General features: G+C 40.1%; 1 protein-coding gene across 3 annotated transcripts; it reads left to right on the plus strand.

Annotated features, from left to right (window-relative positions):
• Positions 1-45: 45 nt before the first annotated feature.
• RNMT (RNA guanine-7 methyltransferase) lies at positions 46-23838 on the plus strand. Of its 3 annotated transcripts, none has more exons than XM_055128666.1 (11): positions 46-113; positions 3067-3509; positions 5638-5773; positions 7710-7835; positions 10571-10686; positions 12381-12562; positions 13186-13350; positions 16182-16299; positions 18725-18826; positions 19890-19923; positions 21622-23838. In XM_055128666.1, exons 1-11 carry the CDS (start codon positions 110-112, stop codon positions 21657-21659), a joined length of 1464 nt encoding a protein of 487 aa, XP_054984641.1. In that variant the 5' UTR covers positions 46-109; the 3' UTR covers positions 21660-23838. The 3 variants fall into 3 exon arrangements, with proteins under 3 accessions (XP_054984641.1, XP_054984642.1, XP_054984643.1); XM_055128667.1 differs by lacking the exon at positions 46-113 and adding an exon at positions 121-443; XM_055128668.1 differs by lacking the exon at positions 46-113 and adding an exon at positions 1207-1259.
• The last annotated feature ends 416 nt before the right edge of the window (positions 23839-24254 follow it).

Consider the following 24254-nt stretch of genomic DNA (forward strand, 5'->3'; position numbering starts at 1 on the left):
AGAGCGCCGAGTGTGGGCGTGAGCGCGTCTGCGCACGCGCCGGAAGTGGCGTCACAACGCCGGCGTGAGCGGGCGCGCCGCTTCCGCACACAGAGCCGTGGAGAGTTGTATGGGTGAGTGTGGCGGCTGGAACCGCGGCCCTTCCTTTCTCCTTTGTCTCTAGCCCCTCGGGCGCCGCCGGGCCGGAGGGAGGGGTCCGGCCCCCGTCATGGGGTCGCCTCGCCGGGGACCCGTGCCGGCGCCGGGTCTCGCTGGTGGTCCCCGCGGCGGGCCGTGTGCGGGCGGTGGGGAGAAAGCGCCGTGGCCCTCGGACCCGCGAGGCGGGGGGTTCGGAGCAGCCGGGGCCGCTGCGGGCGGGCGCGGGGGAGGGCCGGGGAGCGGGGGTCGCCCCCGAAGACGCGAGTGGAGGATCGGAAATCCCTGATCCGGAGGTTTGCGCAGAGGTAGGCCGCGCCCGGACCGCGGTGTGAGCTTGGGGGGGACTCCCCGCGCCCCTCTCGGTTCTCCTCGCCTGCCAGCCCCCTCGCCCCCAATCCCGCGCGGGGTCGAGCTCCTGGGGTCTGAGCCTCAGCCAGGGGGGTCGCTATCTGAGCAATTGCAGCCCCCTCCGGTGAAAATCCTGTGGCTCCTTGGCACGTGCGTCTCGGAGACGGCCGCGGCGGGGGCTCCGCGAGGCGCCCCCCCCCCCGCTGGGCCCGGGCCCGCCTTCCTTGGGCCCCCCACGCCCCCGCCCCACTCGGGGGTCACTTGTGGCGGTGCTCCCGCAGACCTGCGGCGTGCCGGGCTCGAAATGCGGCGGCCGCGTGCGAGGTGGCGCCCTGCGCGCCGCGCGCTCGCTGGGCCCCGGGACCCCGCACTTTCCTGGGGCAGTTTGCGCTGTCCTGCAGCCTTAGGTCTGTGCTTCTGGCCCGGGGTCGGCCCCGGGTTTGTTCCGTCTCCCTCGTTGGAGTGGAGTTGCCGTGGGACCACCTTCCTCCCGGCTTCCAGACTTACTGGGGGCGAAAGTTGGTCACTGATGTTTGTTAAAGGCGATCACTCGTATTTGTTTCTTGGAATTCCAAAACGATTTGTATTCCCCTATCAGAGAATAAATGGTGGGCTGATTGTGATTTGATCATTCACTGGCCGTTTTTCTAGATAACCATTTGAAGTCGTTTTCTGAAAATTACCGTTTTTGAGTGATTTTTTTTTCTTTTACAGAGTTCGGTTTTTTTTTTTTATCAAGAATTAGTATTTTATTATCCTTTGGATAGCGAAAGGTAAATCTGTCTCTTTTGGTGTTTTTTTGGAAAGAGTGAAAGGGCTGGTTTGGGGGTCACACTCGGCGATGCTCAGGCTTACACCTGGCCCTGTGCTCGGGGATCACTCCTGGTGGGTGTGGGGGAGACCATTAGGGTGCCAGGGATCGAGCCCAAGTTTATCACGCTCAAGGCAAGCGCCCTACCTGCTGTACTACAGTCGCCTGCCTCAATGAAAGCTCTTGAAATTCTTGGTGGTTTACAATGAGTTATTTTTATTCCCTCTCATTATGTAGCTCTGTTTTCATTTTCTGCTTTTTGGTCGTTTTCACAATTTTCAGTTCCGAATTTGGTAAATTCATTGAGTTTTGAACTTTTGCTCACCCTTCACCACTTTATTTGAATAATAAATATGGGGACCTGAGCGATTGTACCGTGGCTCTTTGATCTGCACGCTGCTTTAGTCGAGTTCTGTCCTGGGTACCCCAAGATCCACTAGGAGTGATTCCTGAGAACCACCAGGTATGGCCCTCCCAAATAAAAATGATCTTAGAAAGAAACAGCTTGACATTCTAATAGTGGCATATTAAAAATAAAAAACACGAAGCTTCTTGGAAACTGATTCACAGCATACTCAATCAGCTCTTCTGTAGTTGGAGTTAAGAGATTGGGTGAATCAATAAATGTATCACCACTTCTATTTCTGTCCTTTGGATAGTTCAGTTCTGTCTCTTCTCTTCTTACTTTACATTTATTCCCGAGGATATTTGACACTTTATGGTCATTAAGATGCAGACTAGGGGGCAGGGCAGGGAGAAAAAAGAAAAGGGGAAAAAGCTGTGCAGACTGGGTCTTAGAACTTCCTGTCCATTGTTTCTAAGCTCTTCACTTTGCTACCTAATTTTGACATCCATTATAAAATAAGACTTTTAAGAAATCAGCTGTGGATGAATATTCAGACTACCTGTTTTGGATACCCTTTTGATTTCATTCAGTGTCCCCTAGGCTGAAATAACCGACAGGTTCACATATTGAGTAGTTTAGTCAAATATTTCAATAGACACGTATGTCTTAATTTGCTCCAGAAGTACAAGCTTAAAAAAATTGTGCTTAATTCTTGATTAATCACAACTGAATAGTAATAGGCTCTCTAAACCTTTTGGGTGTTAATGTAACTTTTCAAGACTTGAAACTACATTGAACCTTTGAACCTCATTAACCGTGGCACCACCAAAATTTCAGCTGCACAAAACTCTTGGTATCATTGAGAGAGATTCTAGTGCAGTCTGTTTGGTTGAAATTGCTCTGCTTAAAGTGTATCTCTGTTTTTTTCCAGGTCGCTGATCTTATGATCTTTTAACATATTTAGAATCCTGCTAACCTACCATGCCTATACATGGTTTTTTTTTAGTGCCCTGAACACAATTTGGAAAGCAAGACGCTGAAGTCAGGATCACAATTGAAATGGAGCTAATACATTTGTGCTCCTCTTCTCCCCGCCCCATACTTCTTTACTTTTTAGTTTTAATAACAGTAGTCACACTTTTCTGGATAAGATTGTAGCTTGGGCTATGGTTGTGTATCAGTGGGAAAGCGCTTGCTTTACTTGAATGAGGTCTGAGTTTCGTTTCCAGCACCACATACATACATACATAATCAAGCTCGTATGTAAGATGTACCAGTTAATACTACTTTAAATACTGTCTCTATAATGAGACTTCTTAAAAAAAAAAAACCTTGATTATTGAAATTACATCGCTTCCTTTGGGTTAAAATTAAAGTCTTAGCATTAGAGCATACAAGTAATGTCAAATCTTTGCCATTCCAGAATTAGTTCATGAAGTTTTGCCATCTGTTAAAATAATCAAAATGGAAAATGCTACAAATGAAGAGGAACGTGAAAGCTTCTCCCTTGAAGAGGCCACAGCATTGTTAGATTCAGAAGCAGACCCTTCAGTGTGTATTAATGAAAACACAATAAGTGTTACCGTGCAAAGCACTCCTGTGCGTGTGGGCACAGCAGTAAAAAGGAAAATTGATTCTAAAGGTGACCTTGTACTCGAAAGTTCTAGCTGTGGGGAAAACACTCAATCCAAGAAAATAAAATTAGATCCTGAAGTTATCCCAGAGGAAAAAGGTTCTGGTGATGATGAAGGTATTTCGAGGAAAAGAAAACTGGAACCTGATAATTTCCCAGAAGAGAAACCTACTGGAGATGGAACTCAGAAAAAGAGAAAAAGAGAAGTTGAGGACATTCCTGAGAAGCAAAAAGTATGTTGAACATATTTACAGTGAGTTGTATTCAACCGAAATGGAACAGCTGTGAAATAATAACTGGTTTTCTCCTAATCTTAAGAATGTCCCGTTCTGGGGGGCTGAAGAGATAGTACATTGTGGGTAAGGTGCTTGCCTTGGAGTACATGGACTGGGGTTTGCCCACCCCGAACACAGGAGCAAGCCCCGAGTATTACCAAGGTGTGTGGCACAAAAGCAAAAGTCACGTTCAGCTAGTGTGGTTTTTAACTCTTTCTCACTTGGTTTGGTTTATTTAGATGGAACTTGTCATGTTTAGTGTGGAGGAACCTTTATTCTGTTAAGAGCCATTTGGATATTTATCGTATCGTTTCATGTGCATGTATTGCAGTAGGCAGAAGGCCATTGGCAGCCAACAAGAAATGGGAACAGACTACATGCTTCTTATTTGGCTGTTTAGGAGTGGGTCAGGTGTTCCCTATCCCTGTGCTAACGAGATAATTTTTAAAAATATATATATATTTCCCCCCTAAACTGACTATATGTCTGAAAGCTAGCTCTCAGTCTTGGGGTTTTGTTGTTGTTCTTGTTGTTCTTGTTCTTGTTTTTAAGGCATATAAGGTCCAGATGATTTACACTTTCCGTTATCCCATTCATTTTTATTCAGCTGAGGTAGCCAAGATTATCACTTAATAAGCTTCTAGGGCTGGAGACATAGTATAGGTAAGGCATTATCCTTGCACGCAGGTGACCCATGTTCAATTCCGGCACCCTACATGGTCCCCTGAGCCTCTCCAGAGTTAACCCTGAGTACTGAGCATGTGGCCCCAAAATAAAGCAATAGACTTCAAAATCCTGTCTTTTTACCTTTATTGGTATTATTCCTTAAGCTGTATTGTTTTCAGCAACTTTACTGGGGCAATTTATACAGATTTAACCAAGTGAGTATGGAACATGATACTTAGCAGGGATAGTTTAGAGCAGCTCATTTTCATCTGTGAATTAACCTGAAACAGTCTAAGTTTGGAGGGCAGGAGTTCTCCAGTGAACAAGTAAAATTCAACAAGGCTGCTGTTTGTTATGAATGGAAAGGGAATCAAGGTGACGGGGAGGAGCTTGATTTATAAAGTTTACTAGCGGCAGTATTCTTTCCACGTGAAAGTATTAATATAAAGGTCATAAAAGATGAGGCATTTGGGGGCCAGAGCAGTAGTACAGCGGGTAGGACATTTGCCTTGCATGTGGCCAACCTGGGTTCGATCCCTGGCATTCCATGTGGTCCCCAAAGCACCGCCAGGAATAATTCCTGAGTGCAAAGCCAGGAGTAACCCCTAAGCGTCACTGGGTGTGACCCAAAAAGAAAAAAAGAATGAGGCATTTGAATTGAACACAGAAGTGATTTTTGAAGCACTTTTACCTATCGTGTTTTTTTTATACATATGATACACACGGCTGGAGAGTGGGGAGATGGCACAGTGGGAGGGCAGATGTCTTGCACGTGGCCGACCCAGACCGTTTGGCACCACAAACGGTCCCCTGAGCACTTGCTCAGGGTGTTCTGACTGTTCAGGGTTTACTCCTGGCCATGCTAAGGACCATATTGGATGCTGGGGATTGAACATGGATCAACCATATGTATGTAAGGCAAGTGCCCTACCCACTGTACTCTCTCCAGCCCCTCCATTAGAATTCTGAGAGTATTAGTTTTCTGTAAGACATTGACACTGAGGGGACTGGAGCTATATATAGCACAGCGGGTAGGGCGTTTGCCTTGCACTCGGCCAACCCGGGTTCGATTCCCAGCATCTCATATGGTCCCCTGAGCATTGCCAGGGTAATTCCTGAGTGACCAGGAGTGACCCCTGTGCATCGCTGGGTGTGACACCAAAAAAAAAAGTTAAAAAAAAAAAGATACTGGCCTTGAAATAATACAGGAGACTGAGGACACTGGCGAAGAGAAATGGACAGTGGTGAAGGGGTTGGTGTTGGAGCATTGTGTGCCTGAAACCAAACCATGAATAACTTTGTAAAGCCTACCAATTTGGATAGTGTGGATAGTGTTTTATTCTCCTGTATATTACATGCCCTTTTAGGTTTATTTTTGCCATGTTCTGATCCTTAATTTTGTTCCGTTCCCTATCTCCAGAATGTGGAAGTAGGTCACAGCTCAGCAGTTGCTACCCACTACAATGAACTGCCCGAAGTTGGTTTGGAGAAACGTAGTGAAAGTCGTATTTTTTATATGAGAAACTTTAATAACTGGATAAAAAGTGCCCTCATTGGTATGTTGCCTCTTTTTAATTGTAGTTTATAATTTTAAGTTTTAGCTTGTCTTATTCCTCCTCCCTTGCACCAATAGTTGTTAAGTATATACCAAGCTCCTATGTCTTTAATTATCAATTTTTGATCTTCACATAACTGGAGCCAAAACTAAAGCTGGGCCTTTGAGATAATTCTTTTAACTTTTAGTTGACTACAGAGATAATGGATGTTTCATTCATATTAATAAGTTATTCAGGCTTTCAGGGTACTATTTTATACTTATATTTAGATTCCAAAGTACTGTTTTAGCTTTTATTTTATGCTAATAATGTAAATGACGTTGGAGTAAATGTTTGGTTCTAGCAAGTTGAGAAAATGGTGCTCTCAGGCTTTTAGTCAGCTGGTATGATCATGTGTTGATTGTCTGTGGAACTTGTTTTCTTACATGGTAGCTAGGGAGGGCTAAAACACACTTTGAGGATTGCCAAAGACATTCAACTTTCTGAAATAGCATTTTTATGTGAAATCTCATCTTTGAAATTAAATTGGAGTTAGTGCAGGAAGTAGGATTCAGTATATTTATTGTTTTGTATACCTAATACTCTTACGTGAGTTAGACTGTTGATAGTTTTTTTTTTTTCCACAGTGAGGTTATTTCTTCTCTGCTTTCCCTTCAGTGCTCCCGCTCCTCCTTACTTTCCCCTTTACCTGCTGCGAATTTTTTCTTGTATATTGGAAATAGCAAGGTTCTAGTTGGTTAATTTTTATTGGTTTTGAGGGCAGTTTACTAATTTGTAAAAATAAATAAATTCATTTAAACAATATGATTTAACATTTTAATGTTTCTGTCTTTAATTTTTAATGTTTTTAAAACATGATCTATTTGATTTCATAGTTGTCAGGGTAATTGAGTGGCAGTCCCCTCTTAAGCCCCCACCTTTTTTTTTTTTTTTAACTGGGTTAATTTGACAGCGTTTTTTAGACACTATTTAGAAGGTAATCTTAGAACCCTAATCCTTTATTTTCTTAAGCTCTTCGTTTCATGATCCTCATGAGTGATACACGTAACTTACTCTTGCATTTTTGTTTGGGGTTTTGGGGTTTGTTTGGTTGTTTTGATACCTGGGATTATACCTAAAATCTCAAATACTCTGTTTTATGAAGTGCCATCTGTTGCATGTATTTATTAAATTAATCAGTATTTTTTTAAGTTTAGCTGCATTGTATTTTTATCATTTGGAAAGCAGGAAGTTTTTCAAAAGACTTGTCGGACTTACTAAAAAATTCTCAGCATATTCATGGTGTTCTTTCCTTCAGCTATCTCAGCAACTCTATCAATGAGAGCTTTGCTCTCTGCACCTGTCGCTTTATCTTGATGTAATCCATGTCATCTGTGCCAAGTTCCCTCCTGACTTTTCCCTGATTATTCTCACATCCAGTTTGGGGTCATTCATTTTCTCTTTATCTTAATAGCTGAGTACTATTCTTACATGTGATATAGATGTCCTTTTCCCTCCCTTTCCTTTTGTTTTTCATTGCAGTGCTTACCCATGTTGTATGTTTTAGTTGTGGTCCAAAGCACTTAAAGTGGCCACGGTGTACACACTTTGTTGTGGCCCTGATTATCATACATTGGTGCTCCTTCCTGGGTCACACTCAGATACATGGAGTGGTGCCAGGGAGCAACTGCACAACTCGTGCATGCTGTACACTGAGCCTTCCTCAGGGCCCCATCATGATGGTCTTTCCTCTGAAAGAGGATCAAGTTATGTAATTCCTAGTCACATTTTGAAATATCCACAAAGCATTATTACTTACATAGATAGAAGAGAGTTTGTGTTATTTTCATTTTGTATGTCCATAAGAAATATAAATGGAATAACGGAAGATGGTAATGATTAAAAAATAGAAAAGAAATAATTTACTATGATTGTTTCTCTTTTTTTCTTTTTTTAGGGGAATTTCTAGAAAAAGTGCGACAGAAAAAAAAGCGTGACATTACTGTTTTGGACCTGGGATGTGGTAAAGGTGGAGATTTGCTCAAATGGAAGAAGGGAAGAATTAGCAAGCTAGTTTGTGCTGGTAAGATAAAGAGTGAATGGCGCCTGGGAAAGTGATACATGGTCAGGGCAAAGGAGACAATAAGGACCTTATAATTGACATAATATTCTACAACAGCAGAAAACAGTTGGTTTTATAACTGGTTTGGAATTTTAATGATACTGTTATACAGTTGATGAGCCTGAATAACTCGTCCCTCTTAAAGGAAGCTGTTGGACTATCTGAATCATGCCTTAATCAGCTAGAGGGCCTGAGAGATTTCTCAGCAGGCGGAGAGCACAGGGAGACTGGGTTTGCTTCCCGGGCACTGCCTGGGCCCCTGAGCACTGCCAGATGTGGCCGAAAGAATTTTTAAAACAGACTTGGAAAAGGCCTCCACTGGCCCAGGATAGAATAATTTCATTATCCAAAGAACAGGGTTATGGTGGATTGACGCGCCTAAGATAGGAGGGAATCTTTGATAGTTGATAGGAAATGTAAACATTCCGAAATTCGTGACTCGGGGTGTGAGTCCTTGAGTTTCTTTCCTACTCGTTTTGAACAGCAAAGTAATCAGATGGATAAAAAGGGAAATTCCTCCTTACTTAAAAATTACGATAAAAAAAAAATAAAGGGAATGATGGGGGGGGGGGAATCATTATTTTCACCCTTAACGAAATAATAGATACACTCAACAGTCATTAAAATGTCGAAGCTGCAGCCAGAGTGATCATATGCTGGTAAGGCCTTGCTTGCATGCGGCAGACCTGGGTTCAGTCCCCAGTGCCCCTTATGGTCCCCTGAGCACCACCAGGCATGGCCTGACCCCCTTTGCTCCCAACCTTCCCCAATAAAGGATGTCAAAACTGAACTATTCCGCAAGCGTTGGTAAGATGTTAGCTGGATGGATCAAGCACCTTGAACAAACTAGTCTTGCACAGGGGCAGTTCCTGTTCTCTCCAGTGTGCTGTGCCATGGTGCATATGTGCCACCACCTGTATAATGGCACCTCAGTTGTCACTTCATAAATATCTGGGCTATATAACCATTGTACACTGACAAAAGACTGAGAATCCCAAAAGCTTTTGTATGTAGTTTGATTAATTTATTATAGGAATTAAAAATGAGAATTGGAACTTTTAAAATTGACCTTCAAAAAATCACAGAATTTTCCTCTTTGATGAGGATCCCAAGATAGGGATTGGAGACCTTGGAGCTGTCAGGTTCCCCTTGGCAAATGCAGTGGCACTGGATTTGGACCTAATGCCTGCACTTACTAGCAAATACTTGAAGTCACTGTGTCATCTTCCTTGCTGCCAGAAAAGTTCTTTGGATTCTGTAATATCACTGTATCACTGTCATCCCGTTGCTCATTGATTTGCTCGAGCAGGCACCAGTAACGTCTCCATTGTGAGACTTGTTGTTACTGTTCTTGGCATATCAAATACGCCACGGGGAGCTTGCCAGGCTCTGCTGTGGGGGCGAGATATTCTCTGTAGCTTGCCGGGCTCTCTGAGAGGGGCAGAGGAATCAACCCAGGTCGGCTGCATGCAAGGCAAACGCCCTACCCGCTGTGCTATGGGAGAAAATGATTCTTTCAACTCTGCTTTTAGTATGTTTTATTTGGTTCATCATTGGGCATTTAACATCTTACTCTGAAGGGATATTTTATAGCTAGGTATCTGAGTATAATTATCTTCAGTGCTCAATCAAAATTCAGTAGATAGTATTTCCTTAAGATTACTTAGAGTGTGAAATCTGCAGCCATCTTGATAAGCTTTTTTACTTCATTAATATTTAAATGCATTGGTCCGTCCGTCCTGACCTTTCAACGGACCTTTGCTAGGCCAGATTTTGTGAATAAAAGTATGGGGAGATGCCTAGCCTTGGATTTTTAGAATTGTAATTTTCTGCTTGAAAGCTTAAATTTTTAATTGGCAACAGATACTATTTGTTACTTTCCAGAAGTCGGGTTCCCTTTGTTCATTCTCATTCTCATTTGTTCACCATATTACCAAATCTGAGTAACCAGTTTGTGTTTCTTTTATCAGAGAGTCGCTTATGTACCTCATCATAGAAAACAGTCACAGCAGTCTTGTTCCTTGCATTAACTGTTGAACCTGATTGTGCAGCAGAAATATTTTCCTTCCCATTTATTTCTCAAAATAGTAAAATTACAGTCAAAAAGAATATGTAATAAAATTTTACTGCTTTATTATTATATGACTATAGGTCATTCTTAAATGATATGACTCTATTTTCATTGTAGTGGTGAAGAATATATGAGTAGCATCAGTACCATCATCCTAATGTTTTTCCTTCAGAAGTGCAAATCTCATCGTAGGGGAAAAGTCATTTAAGATCTTTGAGAATTAACCCAAATCTCATCGTAGGGGAAAAGTCATTTAAGATCTTTGAGAATTAACCTTGGTGTTTCCAAGATAGGATATAATGTTAAGTTTTATAATTCAAATTGGAGTCTAAACTCTACTTTTTACTGGTCATAAGCATTTAAAAATAGTACAGAAACTTTTCTTTGATTGCTGCCTGTTGATGAGAAAGCTTTTAATGCCTTTTGGAAAGTGATAGGGCATTTGCATTGACTTTATTATATTTTGAAGGAACTTTTTTGTTTGTGCTAAGGATATATTTCATACCAGAAATTACAAGTCAATATTTTTCATGTCAATTAATGTCAATGATTGGGTCATTTTTTTGCATCTGCTTTTTGTTTCTGTGGGTCTTTTGACAATAACTAATACCTGTCTCTTTTCTAGATATTGCTGATGTCTCCATTAAACAGTGTCAACAGAGATATGAGGAAATGAAGAGTCGTTGTCGTGATAATGAATACATGTTCAGTACAGAATTTATAACTGCTGATTGTTCAAAGGTACATATTTTTGGTAAAATTTTCTCAATTTTTATATTTTTGAGTAAATGATATAAAAATAGCTAATTAAAAATGTGCTAAGACATAAAATCTTACAGCACACATTTTAGTTTTCAACTAGGAAGTCTCAGAATCAGTTTCCTAAATTTACAGTTGGGGATTCCTTGGTTTGTAATAATTTGAATATAAAGCATTTACCCCTTTTTTGGTTTATTTTCCAGTATTTTGATACTAGAATTGAACTCCCAGTATGTTCTCTCTGCTTTACAATTCATTAGTTTTTTTCTCATATCAGAATACATTGTTTCCCACCTTGCACCTCATTCTGAATCTCTTTCACAACTATGAAGTTTAAGAACTATAGAAGCACTTGTTTGGTGAAAGTGTCACCTTGAATTTTGTGTTCTTTTTCAGAATTATTCTGAAATACTATTAGCTATTATTATTCCAACGTCTTTAATCCTACATCTTTTTTTATGTAATTTTGAAAGTGAGAAGAAAAAGTTACAGGATACTGCTAGAAAGTTGGGAACCTTTAAAAACAATGATTCTTTAAAGAGCTGGAGCCATAGCACAGCGGTAGGGCGTTCGCCTTCACACCGCTGACCCATGTTCGATTCCTCCACCCCTCTCGGAGAGCTCAGCAAGCTACCGAGAGTATTGAGCCCGCACGGCAGAGCCTGGCAAGCTACTCGTGGCGTATTGGATATGCCAAAAACAGTAACAATAAGTCTCTCAATGAGAGACATTACTGGTGCCCACTTGAATAAATCTATGAGCAACGGGATGACAGTGACAGTAACAGATTCTTTAAAACTGGAATTGAAAACAAAATTGTTTTGGTTTGGAGCTACACCTGGCAGTGCTCAGGGGTTTCTCCTGGCTCCCCATCAGGAATCACTCCTGGCGGGCTCAGGGGACCATGTGGGATGCCTGGGACCAAACCCGGGTCGGCTATATGCAAGGCAAGTACCTTACCCACTATACTATCAGTCTAGCCCCGTGTTTAAAAAATTTTTTTTCTGGAGTTGGGAGTTATGATTGCTGCAGTGCACAGTCATGCTTGTGTCACAAACTAAGCGCCACACTCGGTGATAGGGAGCAGTGCTGGGTAGTGAATGATGAGTTCTAGGCATGCCAGGCAGACAGTTGCCATCAAAGCTACGTCCTTGGGCCTTCAACACCATGGCCTTATAGCCAAGGTTGTTACACAAAATTTATTGTAGCTTTCAAGTACTCAAGCCTTTCAAGTTTATAAAAAGGTCAATGCCTTTAAAGCTACTTGATATTTTAAAAACCCAATACTTGTGAAGTTACCATCAAGGACTGCAGATACTGTATAGCTAGTAGGGTGCTAGCCTTGTGTGCAGCCAACCCTGGTTGAATCCAGGCACACATGTGGTCCCCTGAGCACCTTCAGGAGTGATCTTTGAGAACACAACTAGGAATAAGCTTTTGTGCACTGCTAGTGTGGCCCCAAAACAAAATTAATATAAAAATAGAAATAAAACTGTTTAACCAAATAAAATGTGATCATATTGTATATAATACGTACATACATTCAGATAATGCATGAGAGAAGGACAGGGTTATGGGAAGACATGTCTAATTTTAGGACACTATCTCTAGAATTGAAGTCATTGAAAAATTGCACTTTGCTTTTATCTTCAAAACCTTAACTCATTTTGTTTCAGAAACTTTTGATGGATGACTTTTGTGACCCAGAAATGTCCTTTGACATCTGCAGTTGTCAGTTTGCCTTTCATTACTCATTTGAATCATATGAACAGGCTGACCTGATGCTCAGAAACGCTTGTGAAAGGCTTAATCCTGGAGGTTATTTTATTGGTACTACTCCCAATAGCTTTGAACTGATGTAAGTATTTTTTATAAGTAGTTGTTTAAAACTTAGTTTTAAACTTAATTTGAATTAGCAATTTTTTCCCAGAAATAGAATTTATATAAAGTGTGTCACACTGCTCTTACAAAGGCTGAAAACTTTGATAACATACTTGAGCAGGTACTCAATTCAAAAGACAGGTTTACAGGTAAGCCTGTTAAATAGCAAAACCAAAGAATGGACGATCCCCAGTGGAGACACACCCTGAGATTTTGCCAGCAAATGGCACCCTGAGGCCACAAGGACTTAAGTGGGGAGAAGGTGCCTCTTAGAAGTAATTCAATACAATTATTAAAAAGTTCATTGGGGGGCTGGAGCAATAGTACAGCGGGTAGGGCGTTTGCCTTGCACGCGGCTGACCCGGGTTTGATTCCCAGCATCCCATACGGTCCCCTGAGCACCCCCAGGAGTAATTCCTGAGTGCAGAGCCAGGAGTAACCCCTGTGCATAGCCGGTGTGACCCAAAAAGCAAAAACAAAAGTTCATTGGGAATATATCAGAAATTATACTTGTAATATTTTTAATGTGTGGTTTGATCAGATTAAGTCTAAGCTAATAACAGTTTTTATTTTTTCTTTTGATTGGAAATAACCCTCAAGAAAACGTCTTGAAGCTTCAGAAACAGAGTCATTTGGAAATGAAATATATACTGTGAAATTTCAAAAGAAAGGAGATTATCCTTTATTTGGCTGCAAATATGACTTCCACTTACATGGTGTTGTTGACGTTCCTGAGTTCCTGGTCTATTTTCCACTATTAATTGAGTAAGAATACCTTTAAACGGTTAACTGTTGTCTGTTTTGCCTTATGAAGGAAAAGGAGTGTTTGAAAATTTCTAGTGATTTCTTAATTAGGATTTGCCCAACTGTATGGTCAGAGAGAGGAGGAGGGAATGCTCTTATTGTATTTGGGTGGGGTTTAGTTAACAAAGTTAGTGGCTTATCTTTCAGTATAACCAAAAAAATAAGAGTAAAATGAATTTATTTTTTTTAAATGGGTCTTATTCCCCTGACCCTGAAAGAGCCTCCGCAGGGAAGAACAAGTAAAGAGAGGCTGCTAAAATCTCCAGGCTAGGACAGATGGAGATGTTACTGGCGCCCGCTTGAGCAAATTGATGATAAGCGGGATGACTGGTCCAGTGAATGCTAGGCTATCATGAAGTCTTTTCTACTTAAATTGCCAACTGATGTATAAAGTCAAGAGACACTGCTTCATTTTTATTTATTTGTTTTTGCTTTTAAACCACACATGGCAATGTTCAGGAATTACTCCTGGCTCACTCAGGACTCACTCCTGGCAGGCCCAGGGCACGATGTTGGGTGCCTGGATCACGCCCAGGTTGGCCCACATTGCATGGCAGGCGCCCTGTCTGCTGTTGTTTGCTACCCTGGCTTCATTAGTTTCAAGAAGTAGGTTTTAAATATTAAAGCATATATTCAGTCATTGAAATAGAATCTAAAAAATGCCAGGCAGACATTTTTTGGTATAGGGGTTATTATTTTCTTTTTCTACCGAGAACTTGAAAAGATAGTTAACTTTTGTATGACAAACCTATTCAAATTGGTCACAAAGAGCCAGAGTTAGTTCTTTTAGTTCTATGTTAAATGTAAGGATTTTTGCCTTTTCTTTGTTTTTGTTTTTTTGTTTTGAAGCCTCACCCTCTGCACTTTTGGCTCCCTATAAAGACTTATTTTTAGGATTTGTGATAGAAAATTAAGTGCTTGGAATAGAAGGTACTTTATAAATATCTTCTTTTTTTTTTTTTCTTTTTGGGTCACACCCAGCGAGGCTCAGGGGTTACTCCTGGCTTTGCACTCAGGAACCGCTTCTGGCGGTGCTTGGGGGGACCATATGGGATGCCGGGGATCGAACCCGGGTCGGCCACATGCAAGGCAAACGCCCTACCTGCTGTGCTATCGCTCTGGCCCCTATAAATATCTTCTAAGAAGGATTTGTTGAAATTCGGGAAGACCTGCCTTTTATATAGAAATTCTGGCCCACAAATATTTCATCTCACCTTGTTCCTTTCGTTATTACCTCAGAAGACTTCCCTGATACTCTCTCGGGAGCGGAGGTGAGGGATAGGGGTGGGATGTCCTTTAGTTTCTCTCCCTATTACTGCTGTCTGAAATCATGCCCAGGGTTTCTCATGTTCACAAATACACGGTAACTGGCCGACCAAGTGGATGGGGAATGGGGTTTGGGAAGGAAGAAGAGCCATCAGAGGAGCCCTAACGTTACTAGACATTTAACGTATTTACTACCTATAAAGAAGTAAATAATGAGTATCGGGGGCTGGCGAGATAGGACAGTGGGTAAGGTGCTTGCCTTGCATGTTGCTCACTGGGCTGAATCTCTGGCATCCCATAAGTGGTCCACCAAGTAACACAGGAGTGATCCCTGAGCGCAGCAGATGTGGTCCAAAAAGAAAAAGAATGGGTAGGATTTGACTAAGTGAAGACAGGAAGGAGGGTCGTTCAGGAGTAAAGCACAGTCTGGCCCTAGAGTGGGAAAGAACTAAACGAAGGGAAACTACTGGGACTGTGGCTTAGAAAAAAAATAGGGTACAAGTGATCAAGATGAGGCCTGGGAAAGACATAAGACTTATTTCCTAAGAGTTCTGGAGAGCCAGTTCAGGGTATAAAGAAGGGAAGTGATAGACAAGGTTTGCAAGCTTGAAATACAAATTGGCTGCACTTAGAAAATTCCTTGAGAGAGTAAGATTGGAAACAAAATAAGTAGTATCAATGAAAAGGGAGAATGATCGAGAACCCAGTGAAGTGGTGACATGTTGAACAAAGGCAGACAACAGTGAGGGCATGGAAAACCTTAGGGTTTGGGGCATGAATCCATTAAATGGATTTGCTGAAATAGCAAGAATTATTAGAGGCGGATCAAACCTCCATTGTTGGGAGGGATCTTCAGATAAGGGACTTTAGAGAATGTCCATGACATCCTGGTGATTTCTAGTAGTCAGTGGATAAGTGATTGACAAAAGGGAAAACTGAGACGGGGTTAGATGCTGGCATGCTATTTAAATGTACCCTGGAGAATGAAAATTGGTAAAGCTCCGAGCATCCAAAAAAGTAGGACAAAAGTAGTCTGTCTTCTCAAATACTGAAAAAATGCAGAAGATCAGCACGTAGAGGGCACTCCCAGCAATGCTCAGGGCTTACTCCTGGCTCTGAGTTCAGTGATAACTTTTCGTGGTGTGCAGGGGTTTCATCCCTGAAAAAGATTATTTTGAGAAGGACATTGACTGTTGTTTTCATTGCCACCATTAAGGATCAGGTTAGATGGAAATCAGTAGAAGTGTTCTCATAGTTCTTCCTCTGCATCTTAGAGCTTTTCATGATAACTTCCTGCTTTCACATATCATATCTGTGGCCTGTGGAGACTGGTTGCATGTTCCCTTACAGACATGGCTATTGCTGTATTGCTCCTTATTCATTAGCACCATCCTACTGGGAGTTTATAAAGGAGATAACTTTTTTAGTGAACCCCAGAAGATGTCATTGTTGTATGACAGGAAACTGTTGGGGAATGAGGATGATTTTGGAAGCCTTTTTATTAAGTAATCTTTTTCTTGAGACAGAATGGCAAAGAAGTATAATATGAAAGTAGTCTATAAGAAGACGTTTCTGGAATTCTATGAAGAAAAGATTAAGAACAACGAAAACAAAATGCTTTTGAAACGTATGCAGGCCCTGGAGGTAAGTATTTTTAAAAGGTTTAAACATTCCAGATTACCCTGTTTAGCTCTTTTCTGAAATTTTTCAAAGCCTCATAGACACTGTGTTTATGTAAATTACATGGACTATTTATCAGTACTCTAGAATCAAGTATCTAGGACAGAATTTTTCGGTGGTGGATACCAAGTAAAATATGAAATTGAAGATGAGGGGATTAATGTGGTCATCAAATTCTATTTTCTCTATCACCCTTCTTTACAGTGGGGTTTCTCAAACTCGGGGCAATAGACCTTTCCAGCAACTAGGGTGGGGGGGGGTCATGGTCAGTAATGTCCTCAACCTACCCACTGCGTACTAGGAACTCCCCAGCTCTCAACTGTGACAACCAAAAATGCCTCTAGATATCTACTGGAGTGCAGATCCACCTCCAGTTGTGAACCACTTCTTTACAATCTATCCTCTTTGCTATAGTAATAATTTAGAACCATCTTGACCAGAATCCAGACCAAGTTCATGACATGTAATTTGTTTCATAATTGTCAAGACTCTAGACTTTTAGAATATATTGATGCTGGAAACGGCTTAAACCTAGACTTTTCTCTCCTCCGTGTAGTGCAACGTTCACGGTAGTTTATATAAGGTTCGATTCAGTATATAGCTATAGAGTCGTTTTCCTTATGTTCTTTTTTTATTGGACAGATCTAAAAGTCACTGAACATTTTATTGTAGTTTGTTAATCAGATCATTAAATTACATAATCTGTTTAGAGTATTTCTAAAGTATTTAAGCATTTTCGCTACCTGTGATCACCCCATGAAATAAGCAAAGCAGCCACTTTTCTTATGGGGGTCGTGCTGGGGATCAAACCGAGGACCTCCTGTATGAAAGGAATGCACTCTACCTCTGACCTTTCATATTTTAAGATGGTAATCTGAGACTTGGAGGATAAATTACTTTTCCAAAGTTATGTGGTTATTAAGTTTCAGATTTTCTTCAGTCTTTGGGGGGGGGGATTGGCTTTTGTTTTCAAACTTTTTGTAGATGGTATTCAAGCAGTAGTTTATTGGATCCATACAATCAGTTTTGATTGGAAGATTTAACTAATGAATTTTCTTTTGAGCAAGTGGTCACAGAAATTTTTTCTCTGGTTTTATTATGTATTTGAATAGAACATTTGTTTTTGCTTTCTTTTGTATGAGGAAAGGCTTATTTTTATTTCAAGGGAAAGGATAAAACTAGGGAAAGTGTATGCATAAATCACTGCACATATGTATGCCTTTAATACATCGTCCTTGGATTTTTTTTTGTGTCCAATTATAGTTACTTATATTTTCACTTAGTATGTAGGTGGTGAATTGAGTTTTGTAATCTATTTAAAAGTATTTGTAGATAGTGTGATAATGGTCTCTTTCCAGGCTTCACATGATTCATTGAGTTGATAACAGAATAAATTATTGAGTAGAACATGCTCAAATAAAGAGTTTCGTATGTTTTTTGATATTACCTCTCTTCAGAGCTTTGTAGGAAAAAAACTTTGGACTCAAGAAGATGCAAATACTTCTTGCTGAGTGGTCTTTGGTGTGATTAAATAATGATGAGTGCAGACCTTGCTGTCAATACTGCTCCTATTTTGGCCATACCTGTTTGAGCTTGGGGGTTACACCTCCCTCCAGCCTAGGGCGTCATTCCCTCTGGTGGCAGAGGGAGCACGTGGTGCTGACTATGAGACCCAGACCTCTCGCGTGTAAAGCGCACACTCAGCCCACCGCAGAGTGTAATGACCAAAGTTCTCTTTCATACTGACTGTACTTTGAGGAGGATTTCCTCCACACGTTCTCTTTTGCATATTAAGTATGTATAGATTCCTGTGCCATTGCGTAGGGATATTTGTCTTGATACCTACCAGTAATTTAGTATGCTTCCATTTCCTTCCTTCCCATCCTCCCTCCCCTTCATTGTTGGCAGGACGGGTCCCCACCCCTGCGAGGCTGTGGTGTTAGCTGGAGGCTGCATACCTGGCTGCAGTGCTCGCACACTGGCTCATGTGCTTGGCCTTGGGCTGAGACTTGTGGTTGCATTGCCTGCGTCCATGCTGGGAGTTGTGGTGTTCACACACGTTCTGGTTATCATGCTCACTGTGGTGCTTGCACACATTCTCGCCAGAGGTCACGTTCCAGACCTCAGCACTTGCCAGGGTTCACGCATCCCAGTTGTGATAGCCACACATGGCTGTGGCACACCAGAGACCACATATTTGTTGCAGCACTGGGGGCCTCAGGCAGCAACCGCCAGGACCATGCTCAGCACACATGGGTGGGTGACCCTGGGTGGGAATCAGACTTGGCCTCAGGCCTCGAGCCTGTGCTGCCGGTGTTCTTTGCACTGAATTCCCCTGAATTCAGTGCATATAATATAATGTCTTTTGAAATTTCTCTCAATTTCCTAGCCATTTTCTGCAAATGAAAATTCAAGACAGATCTCTGAGAAGGTAGATGACTATCGACATGCAACAGAATACTTGAAGAATGGTCAAGTAAGGTTACCTCTGGTAAGTTTTCATTCGTATGTTTCATTTAAAAGGGACTGGGGAAGCATGTGTTACATAGAAACTTAGGGTATTACTTCACTGACTTATGGTCCTGAGGGTTACCAAGTTCCATATCACATACACATTAGTGTGTTTCCCTAACTGAAGACCTTTAGGACATAGAAGAAACTTCTTTCAGTAAGCAACATGGACTGCTATATTTGAGACAGAGGGATGGAGAAAAGTTTATAGGCTTCATTTGAAAGTTTCTTATATTTTGACCAGGGACTGTTGACTTAACAGTGCCCCATAAATATGTTGAGGTGATCATAAAATCAGATGGGAGAAAATCACTTTTTTTGTTTGGGGGGGGGAATGGGCCATACTTGGCAATGCTCAGGGGCCACTCCTAGCAGAGTTGGGAGGAACTTGTGTTTTCAGGGATCAAACCAGGCAGGGCAAGTGCCTTCATCTCTGTACCATCGCTCCAACTCCTTATTTTTTTACTTTGATATGGAAGTTCATACTTGGAATCTAACTATAACAAAATCACATTGGTATGGAAATACGATTTTGTCATCAATAGAAATGACACACATTTGCTTTCCACATTCTGACGGTGTAGAATGTTTATACGTTATCAGTTTTCCAAAATTAAATGGTAGCATTGCTGCTCTTTTAGTGTATTCATAAATAGCATATCTATGTCAGAATGTTTTTTTTTATTACTTGGTATAGTAATTATTTCTTTAGTGTGATTATAATTTTGTGACTCCTTTGTAAAGCCCAATAATCTTTCTCTTTCCTGCAAATCTATTTAATGTTTTAAGACAGGCTTTTAATTTTTATTTTCCTATTCCAAGTTACACAAATACCCTCTGTTCCAATTCACCCTTTGAGAAAATGTGAGACGAGGATGGAAATGTTGAGAATTGACCCCTAAGGGCCAGTCTTGTGTAAGAGGCTAATTTCTTTCATGTTCAGGCCCTAGAATAGCAGTAAGTTATATTTTAGGGAAGTTAGGATTATATAGGGACATGTTCTCATTCCAATGTAAAATTTTCTCTTTCTTTTTTTTAATTAGGGAACATTAAGTAAATCAGAATGGGACGCTACAAGTGAGTATATTATCATTATAGGTTTACTGGTGTTTCCAGTGATTTTTTTCATAGTGATCATTAAAATTGAAAATTTGTGAATTTTTCTAATGCATGAAACTGTATGTCTTTATACTTACATTTCCACAAAGATCCTGTGTCTGATTTCTCCCATTTTGCCTAAGTGCTTAGTTCCAGTAAATAGTATGTGAAGGGCATTGCTTAAAGTTTGTATTAAAAAATTTTTCATTGCTTGTTACTACATTGCCATCTTCAGTAGGTATCTACTTCAGACTTCTATTAGAAATTTTCTTTTGAAACTTTTTTTTTAATGTTACTGTTATACACAAAATACTCTCAAAGGACACTGGGAAATAAAGTAAATTATAATTGCCTCAAAAATTCCTTCAGGTAAAAAGTTGCTTTAATATTAAAAATAGGAGGAATGGTTTATGAAAGCTATTGATTGGAAAATGGTTATTATTGAGTATTCATTTGTTGTTCATTGATTTGTTGGAGCGGGCACCAGTAATGTCTCCATCGTGAGACTTCTAATTACTGTTTTTTGGCATATCGAATACTCCATGGGTAGCTTGCCAGGCTCTGCTGTGCGGGGGGATACTCTAGGTAGCTTGCCAGGCTCTCCCAAGAGGGACAGAGGAATTGAACCCAGGTCGACTGCATGCAAGGCAAACACCCCACCTGCTGTGCTATTCCTCCAGTCCCATTCATTTGTTATAGCTCGTTTAATCCTACTTTAAGAAAAGATTAACATTCTCTCCCCTTTCACAGATGAGAATTCAATTAAATAAGTTGATGTTACAAAGCTAATTTGGGTGGCCCAATACTCTAAACATGATCTCACAGAAAAGTTCTTGAGAAATGAAAGCTTTCTTAGGATTTGCAGAATTAGAGGGAAAACGATTAATAAAGCCCTCGTTTTGCACTTTTTTGTCTCAGAATAGTGTAAGCCTCACTAGAAATGGAACTGAAGTATTTTTAAAGATGATCTTTGACAAACCGAAATAAGTTAACTGGAAAAAATAAAGCTATGTGTTTCACTGTTACCTTGGAGTGAAAATTGGCTCTCACCTTCCTGCCTGTCTCGTGGGTGGGATAGACAACTCTGGTGAAACACGGTGACGGAGACACTGGCTATACCAAAGGCATGCGAGAACATTACTGTTGGGGACAGACCAATGCCCTACTCATGGATAGCCTGTGACTTCTGGCTCATTCTTCTCACCAGGCCTACCAACACAGTTGGTAACTCACTGAATTTTTAATATGCATGTTGACATACATTCTTACTAGTTTTAAAAAATTTACTGTCTAAATAAACTAGTAACATTACCATTACTACATTGTAGTGCATTTATATGACCTATCTACTTCATTCCAGGTTAAAAAAGAATCAAATAATATGGTTTGGGGTTTTTTGTTTTTTTGCTTGCTTGTTTTCAATTTTAATTTTTTGGTAGTTTTTAATTTTTCTCAGCTCAAACTATTCCATACATAGAGATTTTAGTTAACTAAAGATATGGGATCTGATATTCCCTTAAAATGAGATGAAGTAATTGAGAAATTTGAGTATAACGGAATTTTTCCTTTTGAAAAGCTGTTTAAGAAATGAGTCCCCAGATTACAAACAAAAGTGGTTTTATTTACATTGAGGATATATGAAACCAAACCCTTAACCTGCGTTTATTTTCTTTCTAGGTATTTACTTGGTTTTTGCGTTTGAGAAGCAGCAGTGATCACATGTTCAGTAGCATCAGAACAGCTATTCCATTTTTTCCAGATTTAAATGATTCATCTGAAGTAGACTTGACAACTTTTCTGTTGGTGTTAATTATTCTAAATCTACAGGATGCTGCCGGGAAAACCTAGTGTATAAATTCAACATTTGCTGTGAGAGATGAACTTTGGTGTGTGGTAGTGAGTTGGGACCTTCATTGTTAAAAGTTTTTTTTTTTTTTTTAAGTATTGTGTAAGGATCCATTTGCCGATACTTTTCTTATTAGCTCATAAAATTTATGACGTGAAAGCTGCTGAACTCTTTCTGCAGTGCTCTGATTTGTTCAGTTTTTTTTTTGAGTCAAATTTATTGCTGTAGTTAAATTGATGGAGCATAGTGGTTTTTGGGTGTGTTTGCTCACTTTATGGTGTTTGTTACAGTGTTTTTTAAGATTAAGTCAACTGTATTCTGTATAATTTGGTGCAAGTCTTCATTCAATGTGGATTGCTAAAATTTGAAACTAAACTGTATATGTCATGAGTTATTTGCCTTGATTCTAGCCGATTTTTAACATTTCATTACAAATAACTCCTTTTGTTTGCTAATATGATGCAGTTCTGGAACTGGATAAAAGGTTTAGATGCAAACGTGGAATTGTTTTAAATGATGACCATTTTCTCTTAAGAACTTTTTATCGCAGTTATTAATAATTCTGGTTAACAAAAATGTATAGTTGCCCTTCTTCATTGAACAAAAATGCCATAGTTGTTTTGCGCAATATTTAGTGAGAACCTCTGTAAATTTATTACATACATTGATCTGATTGATCTGATTCATGGAACAGCTCAGGAGGGTCTCACTGTGCAGGAAGCTGACAGATAAACCACAGGTTACTTCTCTCAAACGTTAGAAGTAGGTTCCTGGTACTTCATGCTGTTGGATCTGTTGCTCTAGATCTTTTATTGCCTTTAACCAAAATGTAGCCATATCTGTACCTCTTGATCCAAACACAACCCAGAAGTAGCTTGAGTAATTGGAGCCAGAATCTCAACACCATTTAGAATTTGTATTTACCGTTTCAGAACTTTTAAGAATTTGAGCCCTCACTTGTCAACTCTTCAAACCAGACAGCTGGGTAAACGGTTGTCTTTCATTTACATCACCATGTAGTATGTGTGCCAGGCTTTAGATGTAGTGAAAAAGGCAGAGCAATTATTGCGTATTCTTTCAAAATTGTTTTCATTATTTAATGCATGGTTTTAAAAGACTTTCTATAACTAATGTACTGTTTAAAAACTACAGTCTATTTATGTTAACTGTTCATGGTGTTAGTTACAAATGTTAAGTAAGAGAACACTGGTCGCCTAATTTCTATTCCTTTGCTGCAATTAAGCTGGTAAACAGTTCGTAAGAAGTATTTTTTGCTTTTGTGGTAGTTTGACATAGGAATTTGGGGAAATAATTGATAGCTTTGAATTTCACATTTTAGTACAAGTTAACAACTAGACCTTTACCAGAATCAATTTAGTCGATGATTGGTTGTGGTAGTGGTGTGTGTGTGTGTGTGTGTGTGTGTGTGTGTGTGTGTGTGTGTGTGTGTGTGTGTGAGAGAGAGAGAGAGAGAGAGAGAGAGAGAGTTTGGGGGGACAGGGGACACCTCACTATGCAGCAGATACTAGAGTTGAAAGTATAGGTGTGAAAGTAGCTAAGAAGGGAGCCTATAGAGAGTTTAAAAAAGGAATTGTTTCTCTAGTCAGAACTGACTAGCAAGGCAGAGGCAACTCATTTTGTTTAACTTTTTGTTGGCGTGTACATATATATGCATATATATATACACACATGTATATACACGTATGTATGTATAAACAGTTCAGTGATTTTTTTTTCAGAAATGGAAAATAATGTGTAAAGTCAAATTCAGTTAAGCAAACATTTCCAGCACCCAGAAAATGCCTTTCTGCTGCTCCCTTCTAGTTACTACCTCCCTCTGGTAACCACTATGCTGGCTTCTAAGCATTTATTAGTTTTGTTTATTTTTTGCACATTAGTATTAATGGGATCGAACAATATGTTTTCGGTATGTCTTTTGCCCAACATAATGTTTGTGAGATTTTTTTTTAATGCATGTGTATGTACAAGGTTCTTAATGACTGTATAGTATTCCGTTATGTAAATAAACCACATATTTGCCCAATGGATGTTTGCTTCATTTCTTCTTTGGGAACTACTGTTTGTCATGCTTCAAATGTTCTGTACTTGAATTTTCATGCATGCAGTCAGGTAGGTAGGTACACATTTCTGCCTAAGAGTGGCATCAAAGTGTCCCAATGCATATGTTTGACCCTACTGGATAATGACTGTTTCTAAAGTTTCTAATTGCCCCATGTTTTTGCCAACACTCAGTCATGTCAGTCTTTCCGGTTTATTCTTGCTGCCATGGCATGGTATTACTGTAACTTTGGTTTACTTGTCACATGCTTCTTTGCTTGTGTTCTCTTGTGAAATATCCACATTTCCCCCATTTGTCTGCTAAGTAGGCTTTTTTATTTGCTGGCTTTTGAAAACATTCTGTATTTTTCTTGATTGTATTGTAGGAATATATTTGATTAAAAAA

The sequence above is a fragment of the Sorex araneus genome, chromosome 2, assembly GCF_027595985.1.
Source record: "Sorex araneus isolate mSorAra2 chromosome 2, mSorAra2.pri, whole genome shotgun sequence".
NCBI lineage: Eukaryota > Metazoa > Chordata > Mammalia > Eulipotyphla > Soricidae > Sorex > Sorex araneus.

Excerpts from the sequence above, each read along its gene's own strand:
- RNMT (XM_055128666.1), top strand. Across the intron at positions 5,774-7,709 it reads GATAAAAAGTGCCCTCATTG|GGGAATTTCTAGAAAAAGTG; the intron begins GTATGTTGCCTC and ends TTCTTTTTTTAG. Across the intron at positions 16,300-18,724 it reads AACGTATGCAGGCCCTGGAG|CCATTTTCTGCAAATGAAAA; the intron begins GTAAGTATTTTT and ends TCAATTTCCTAG.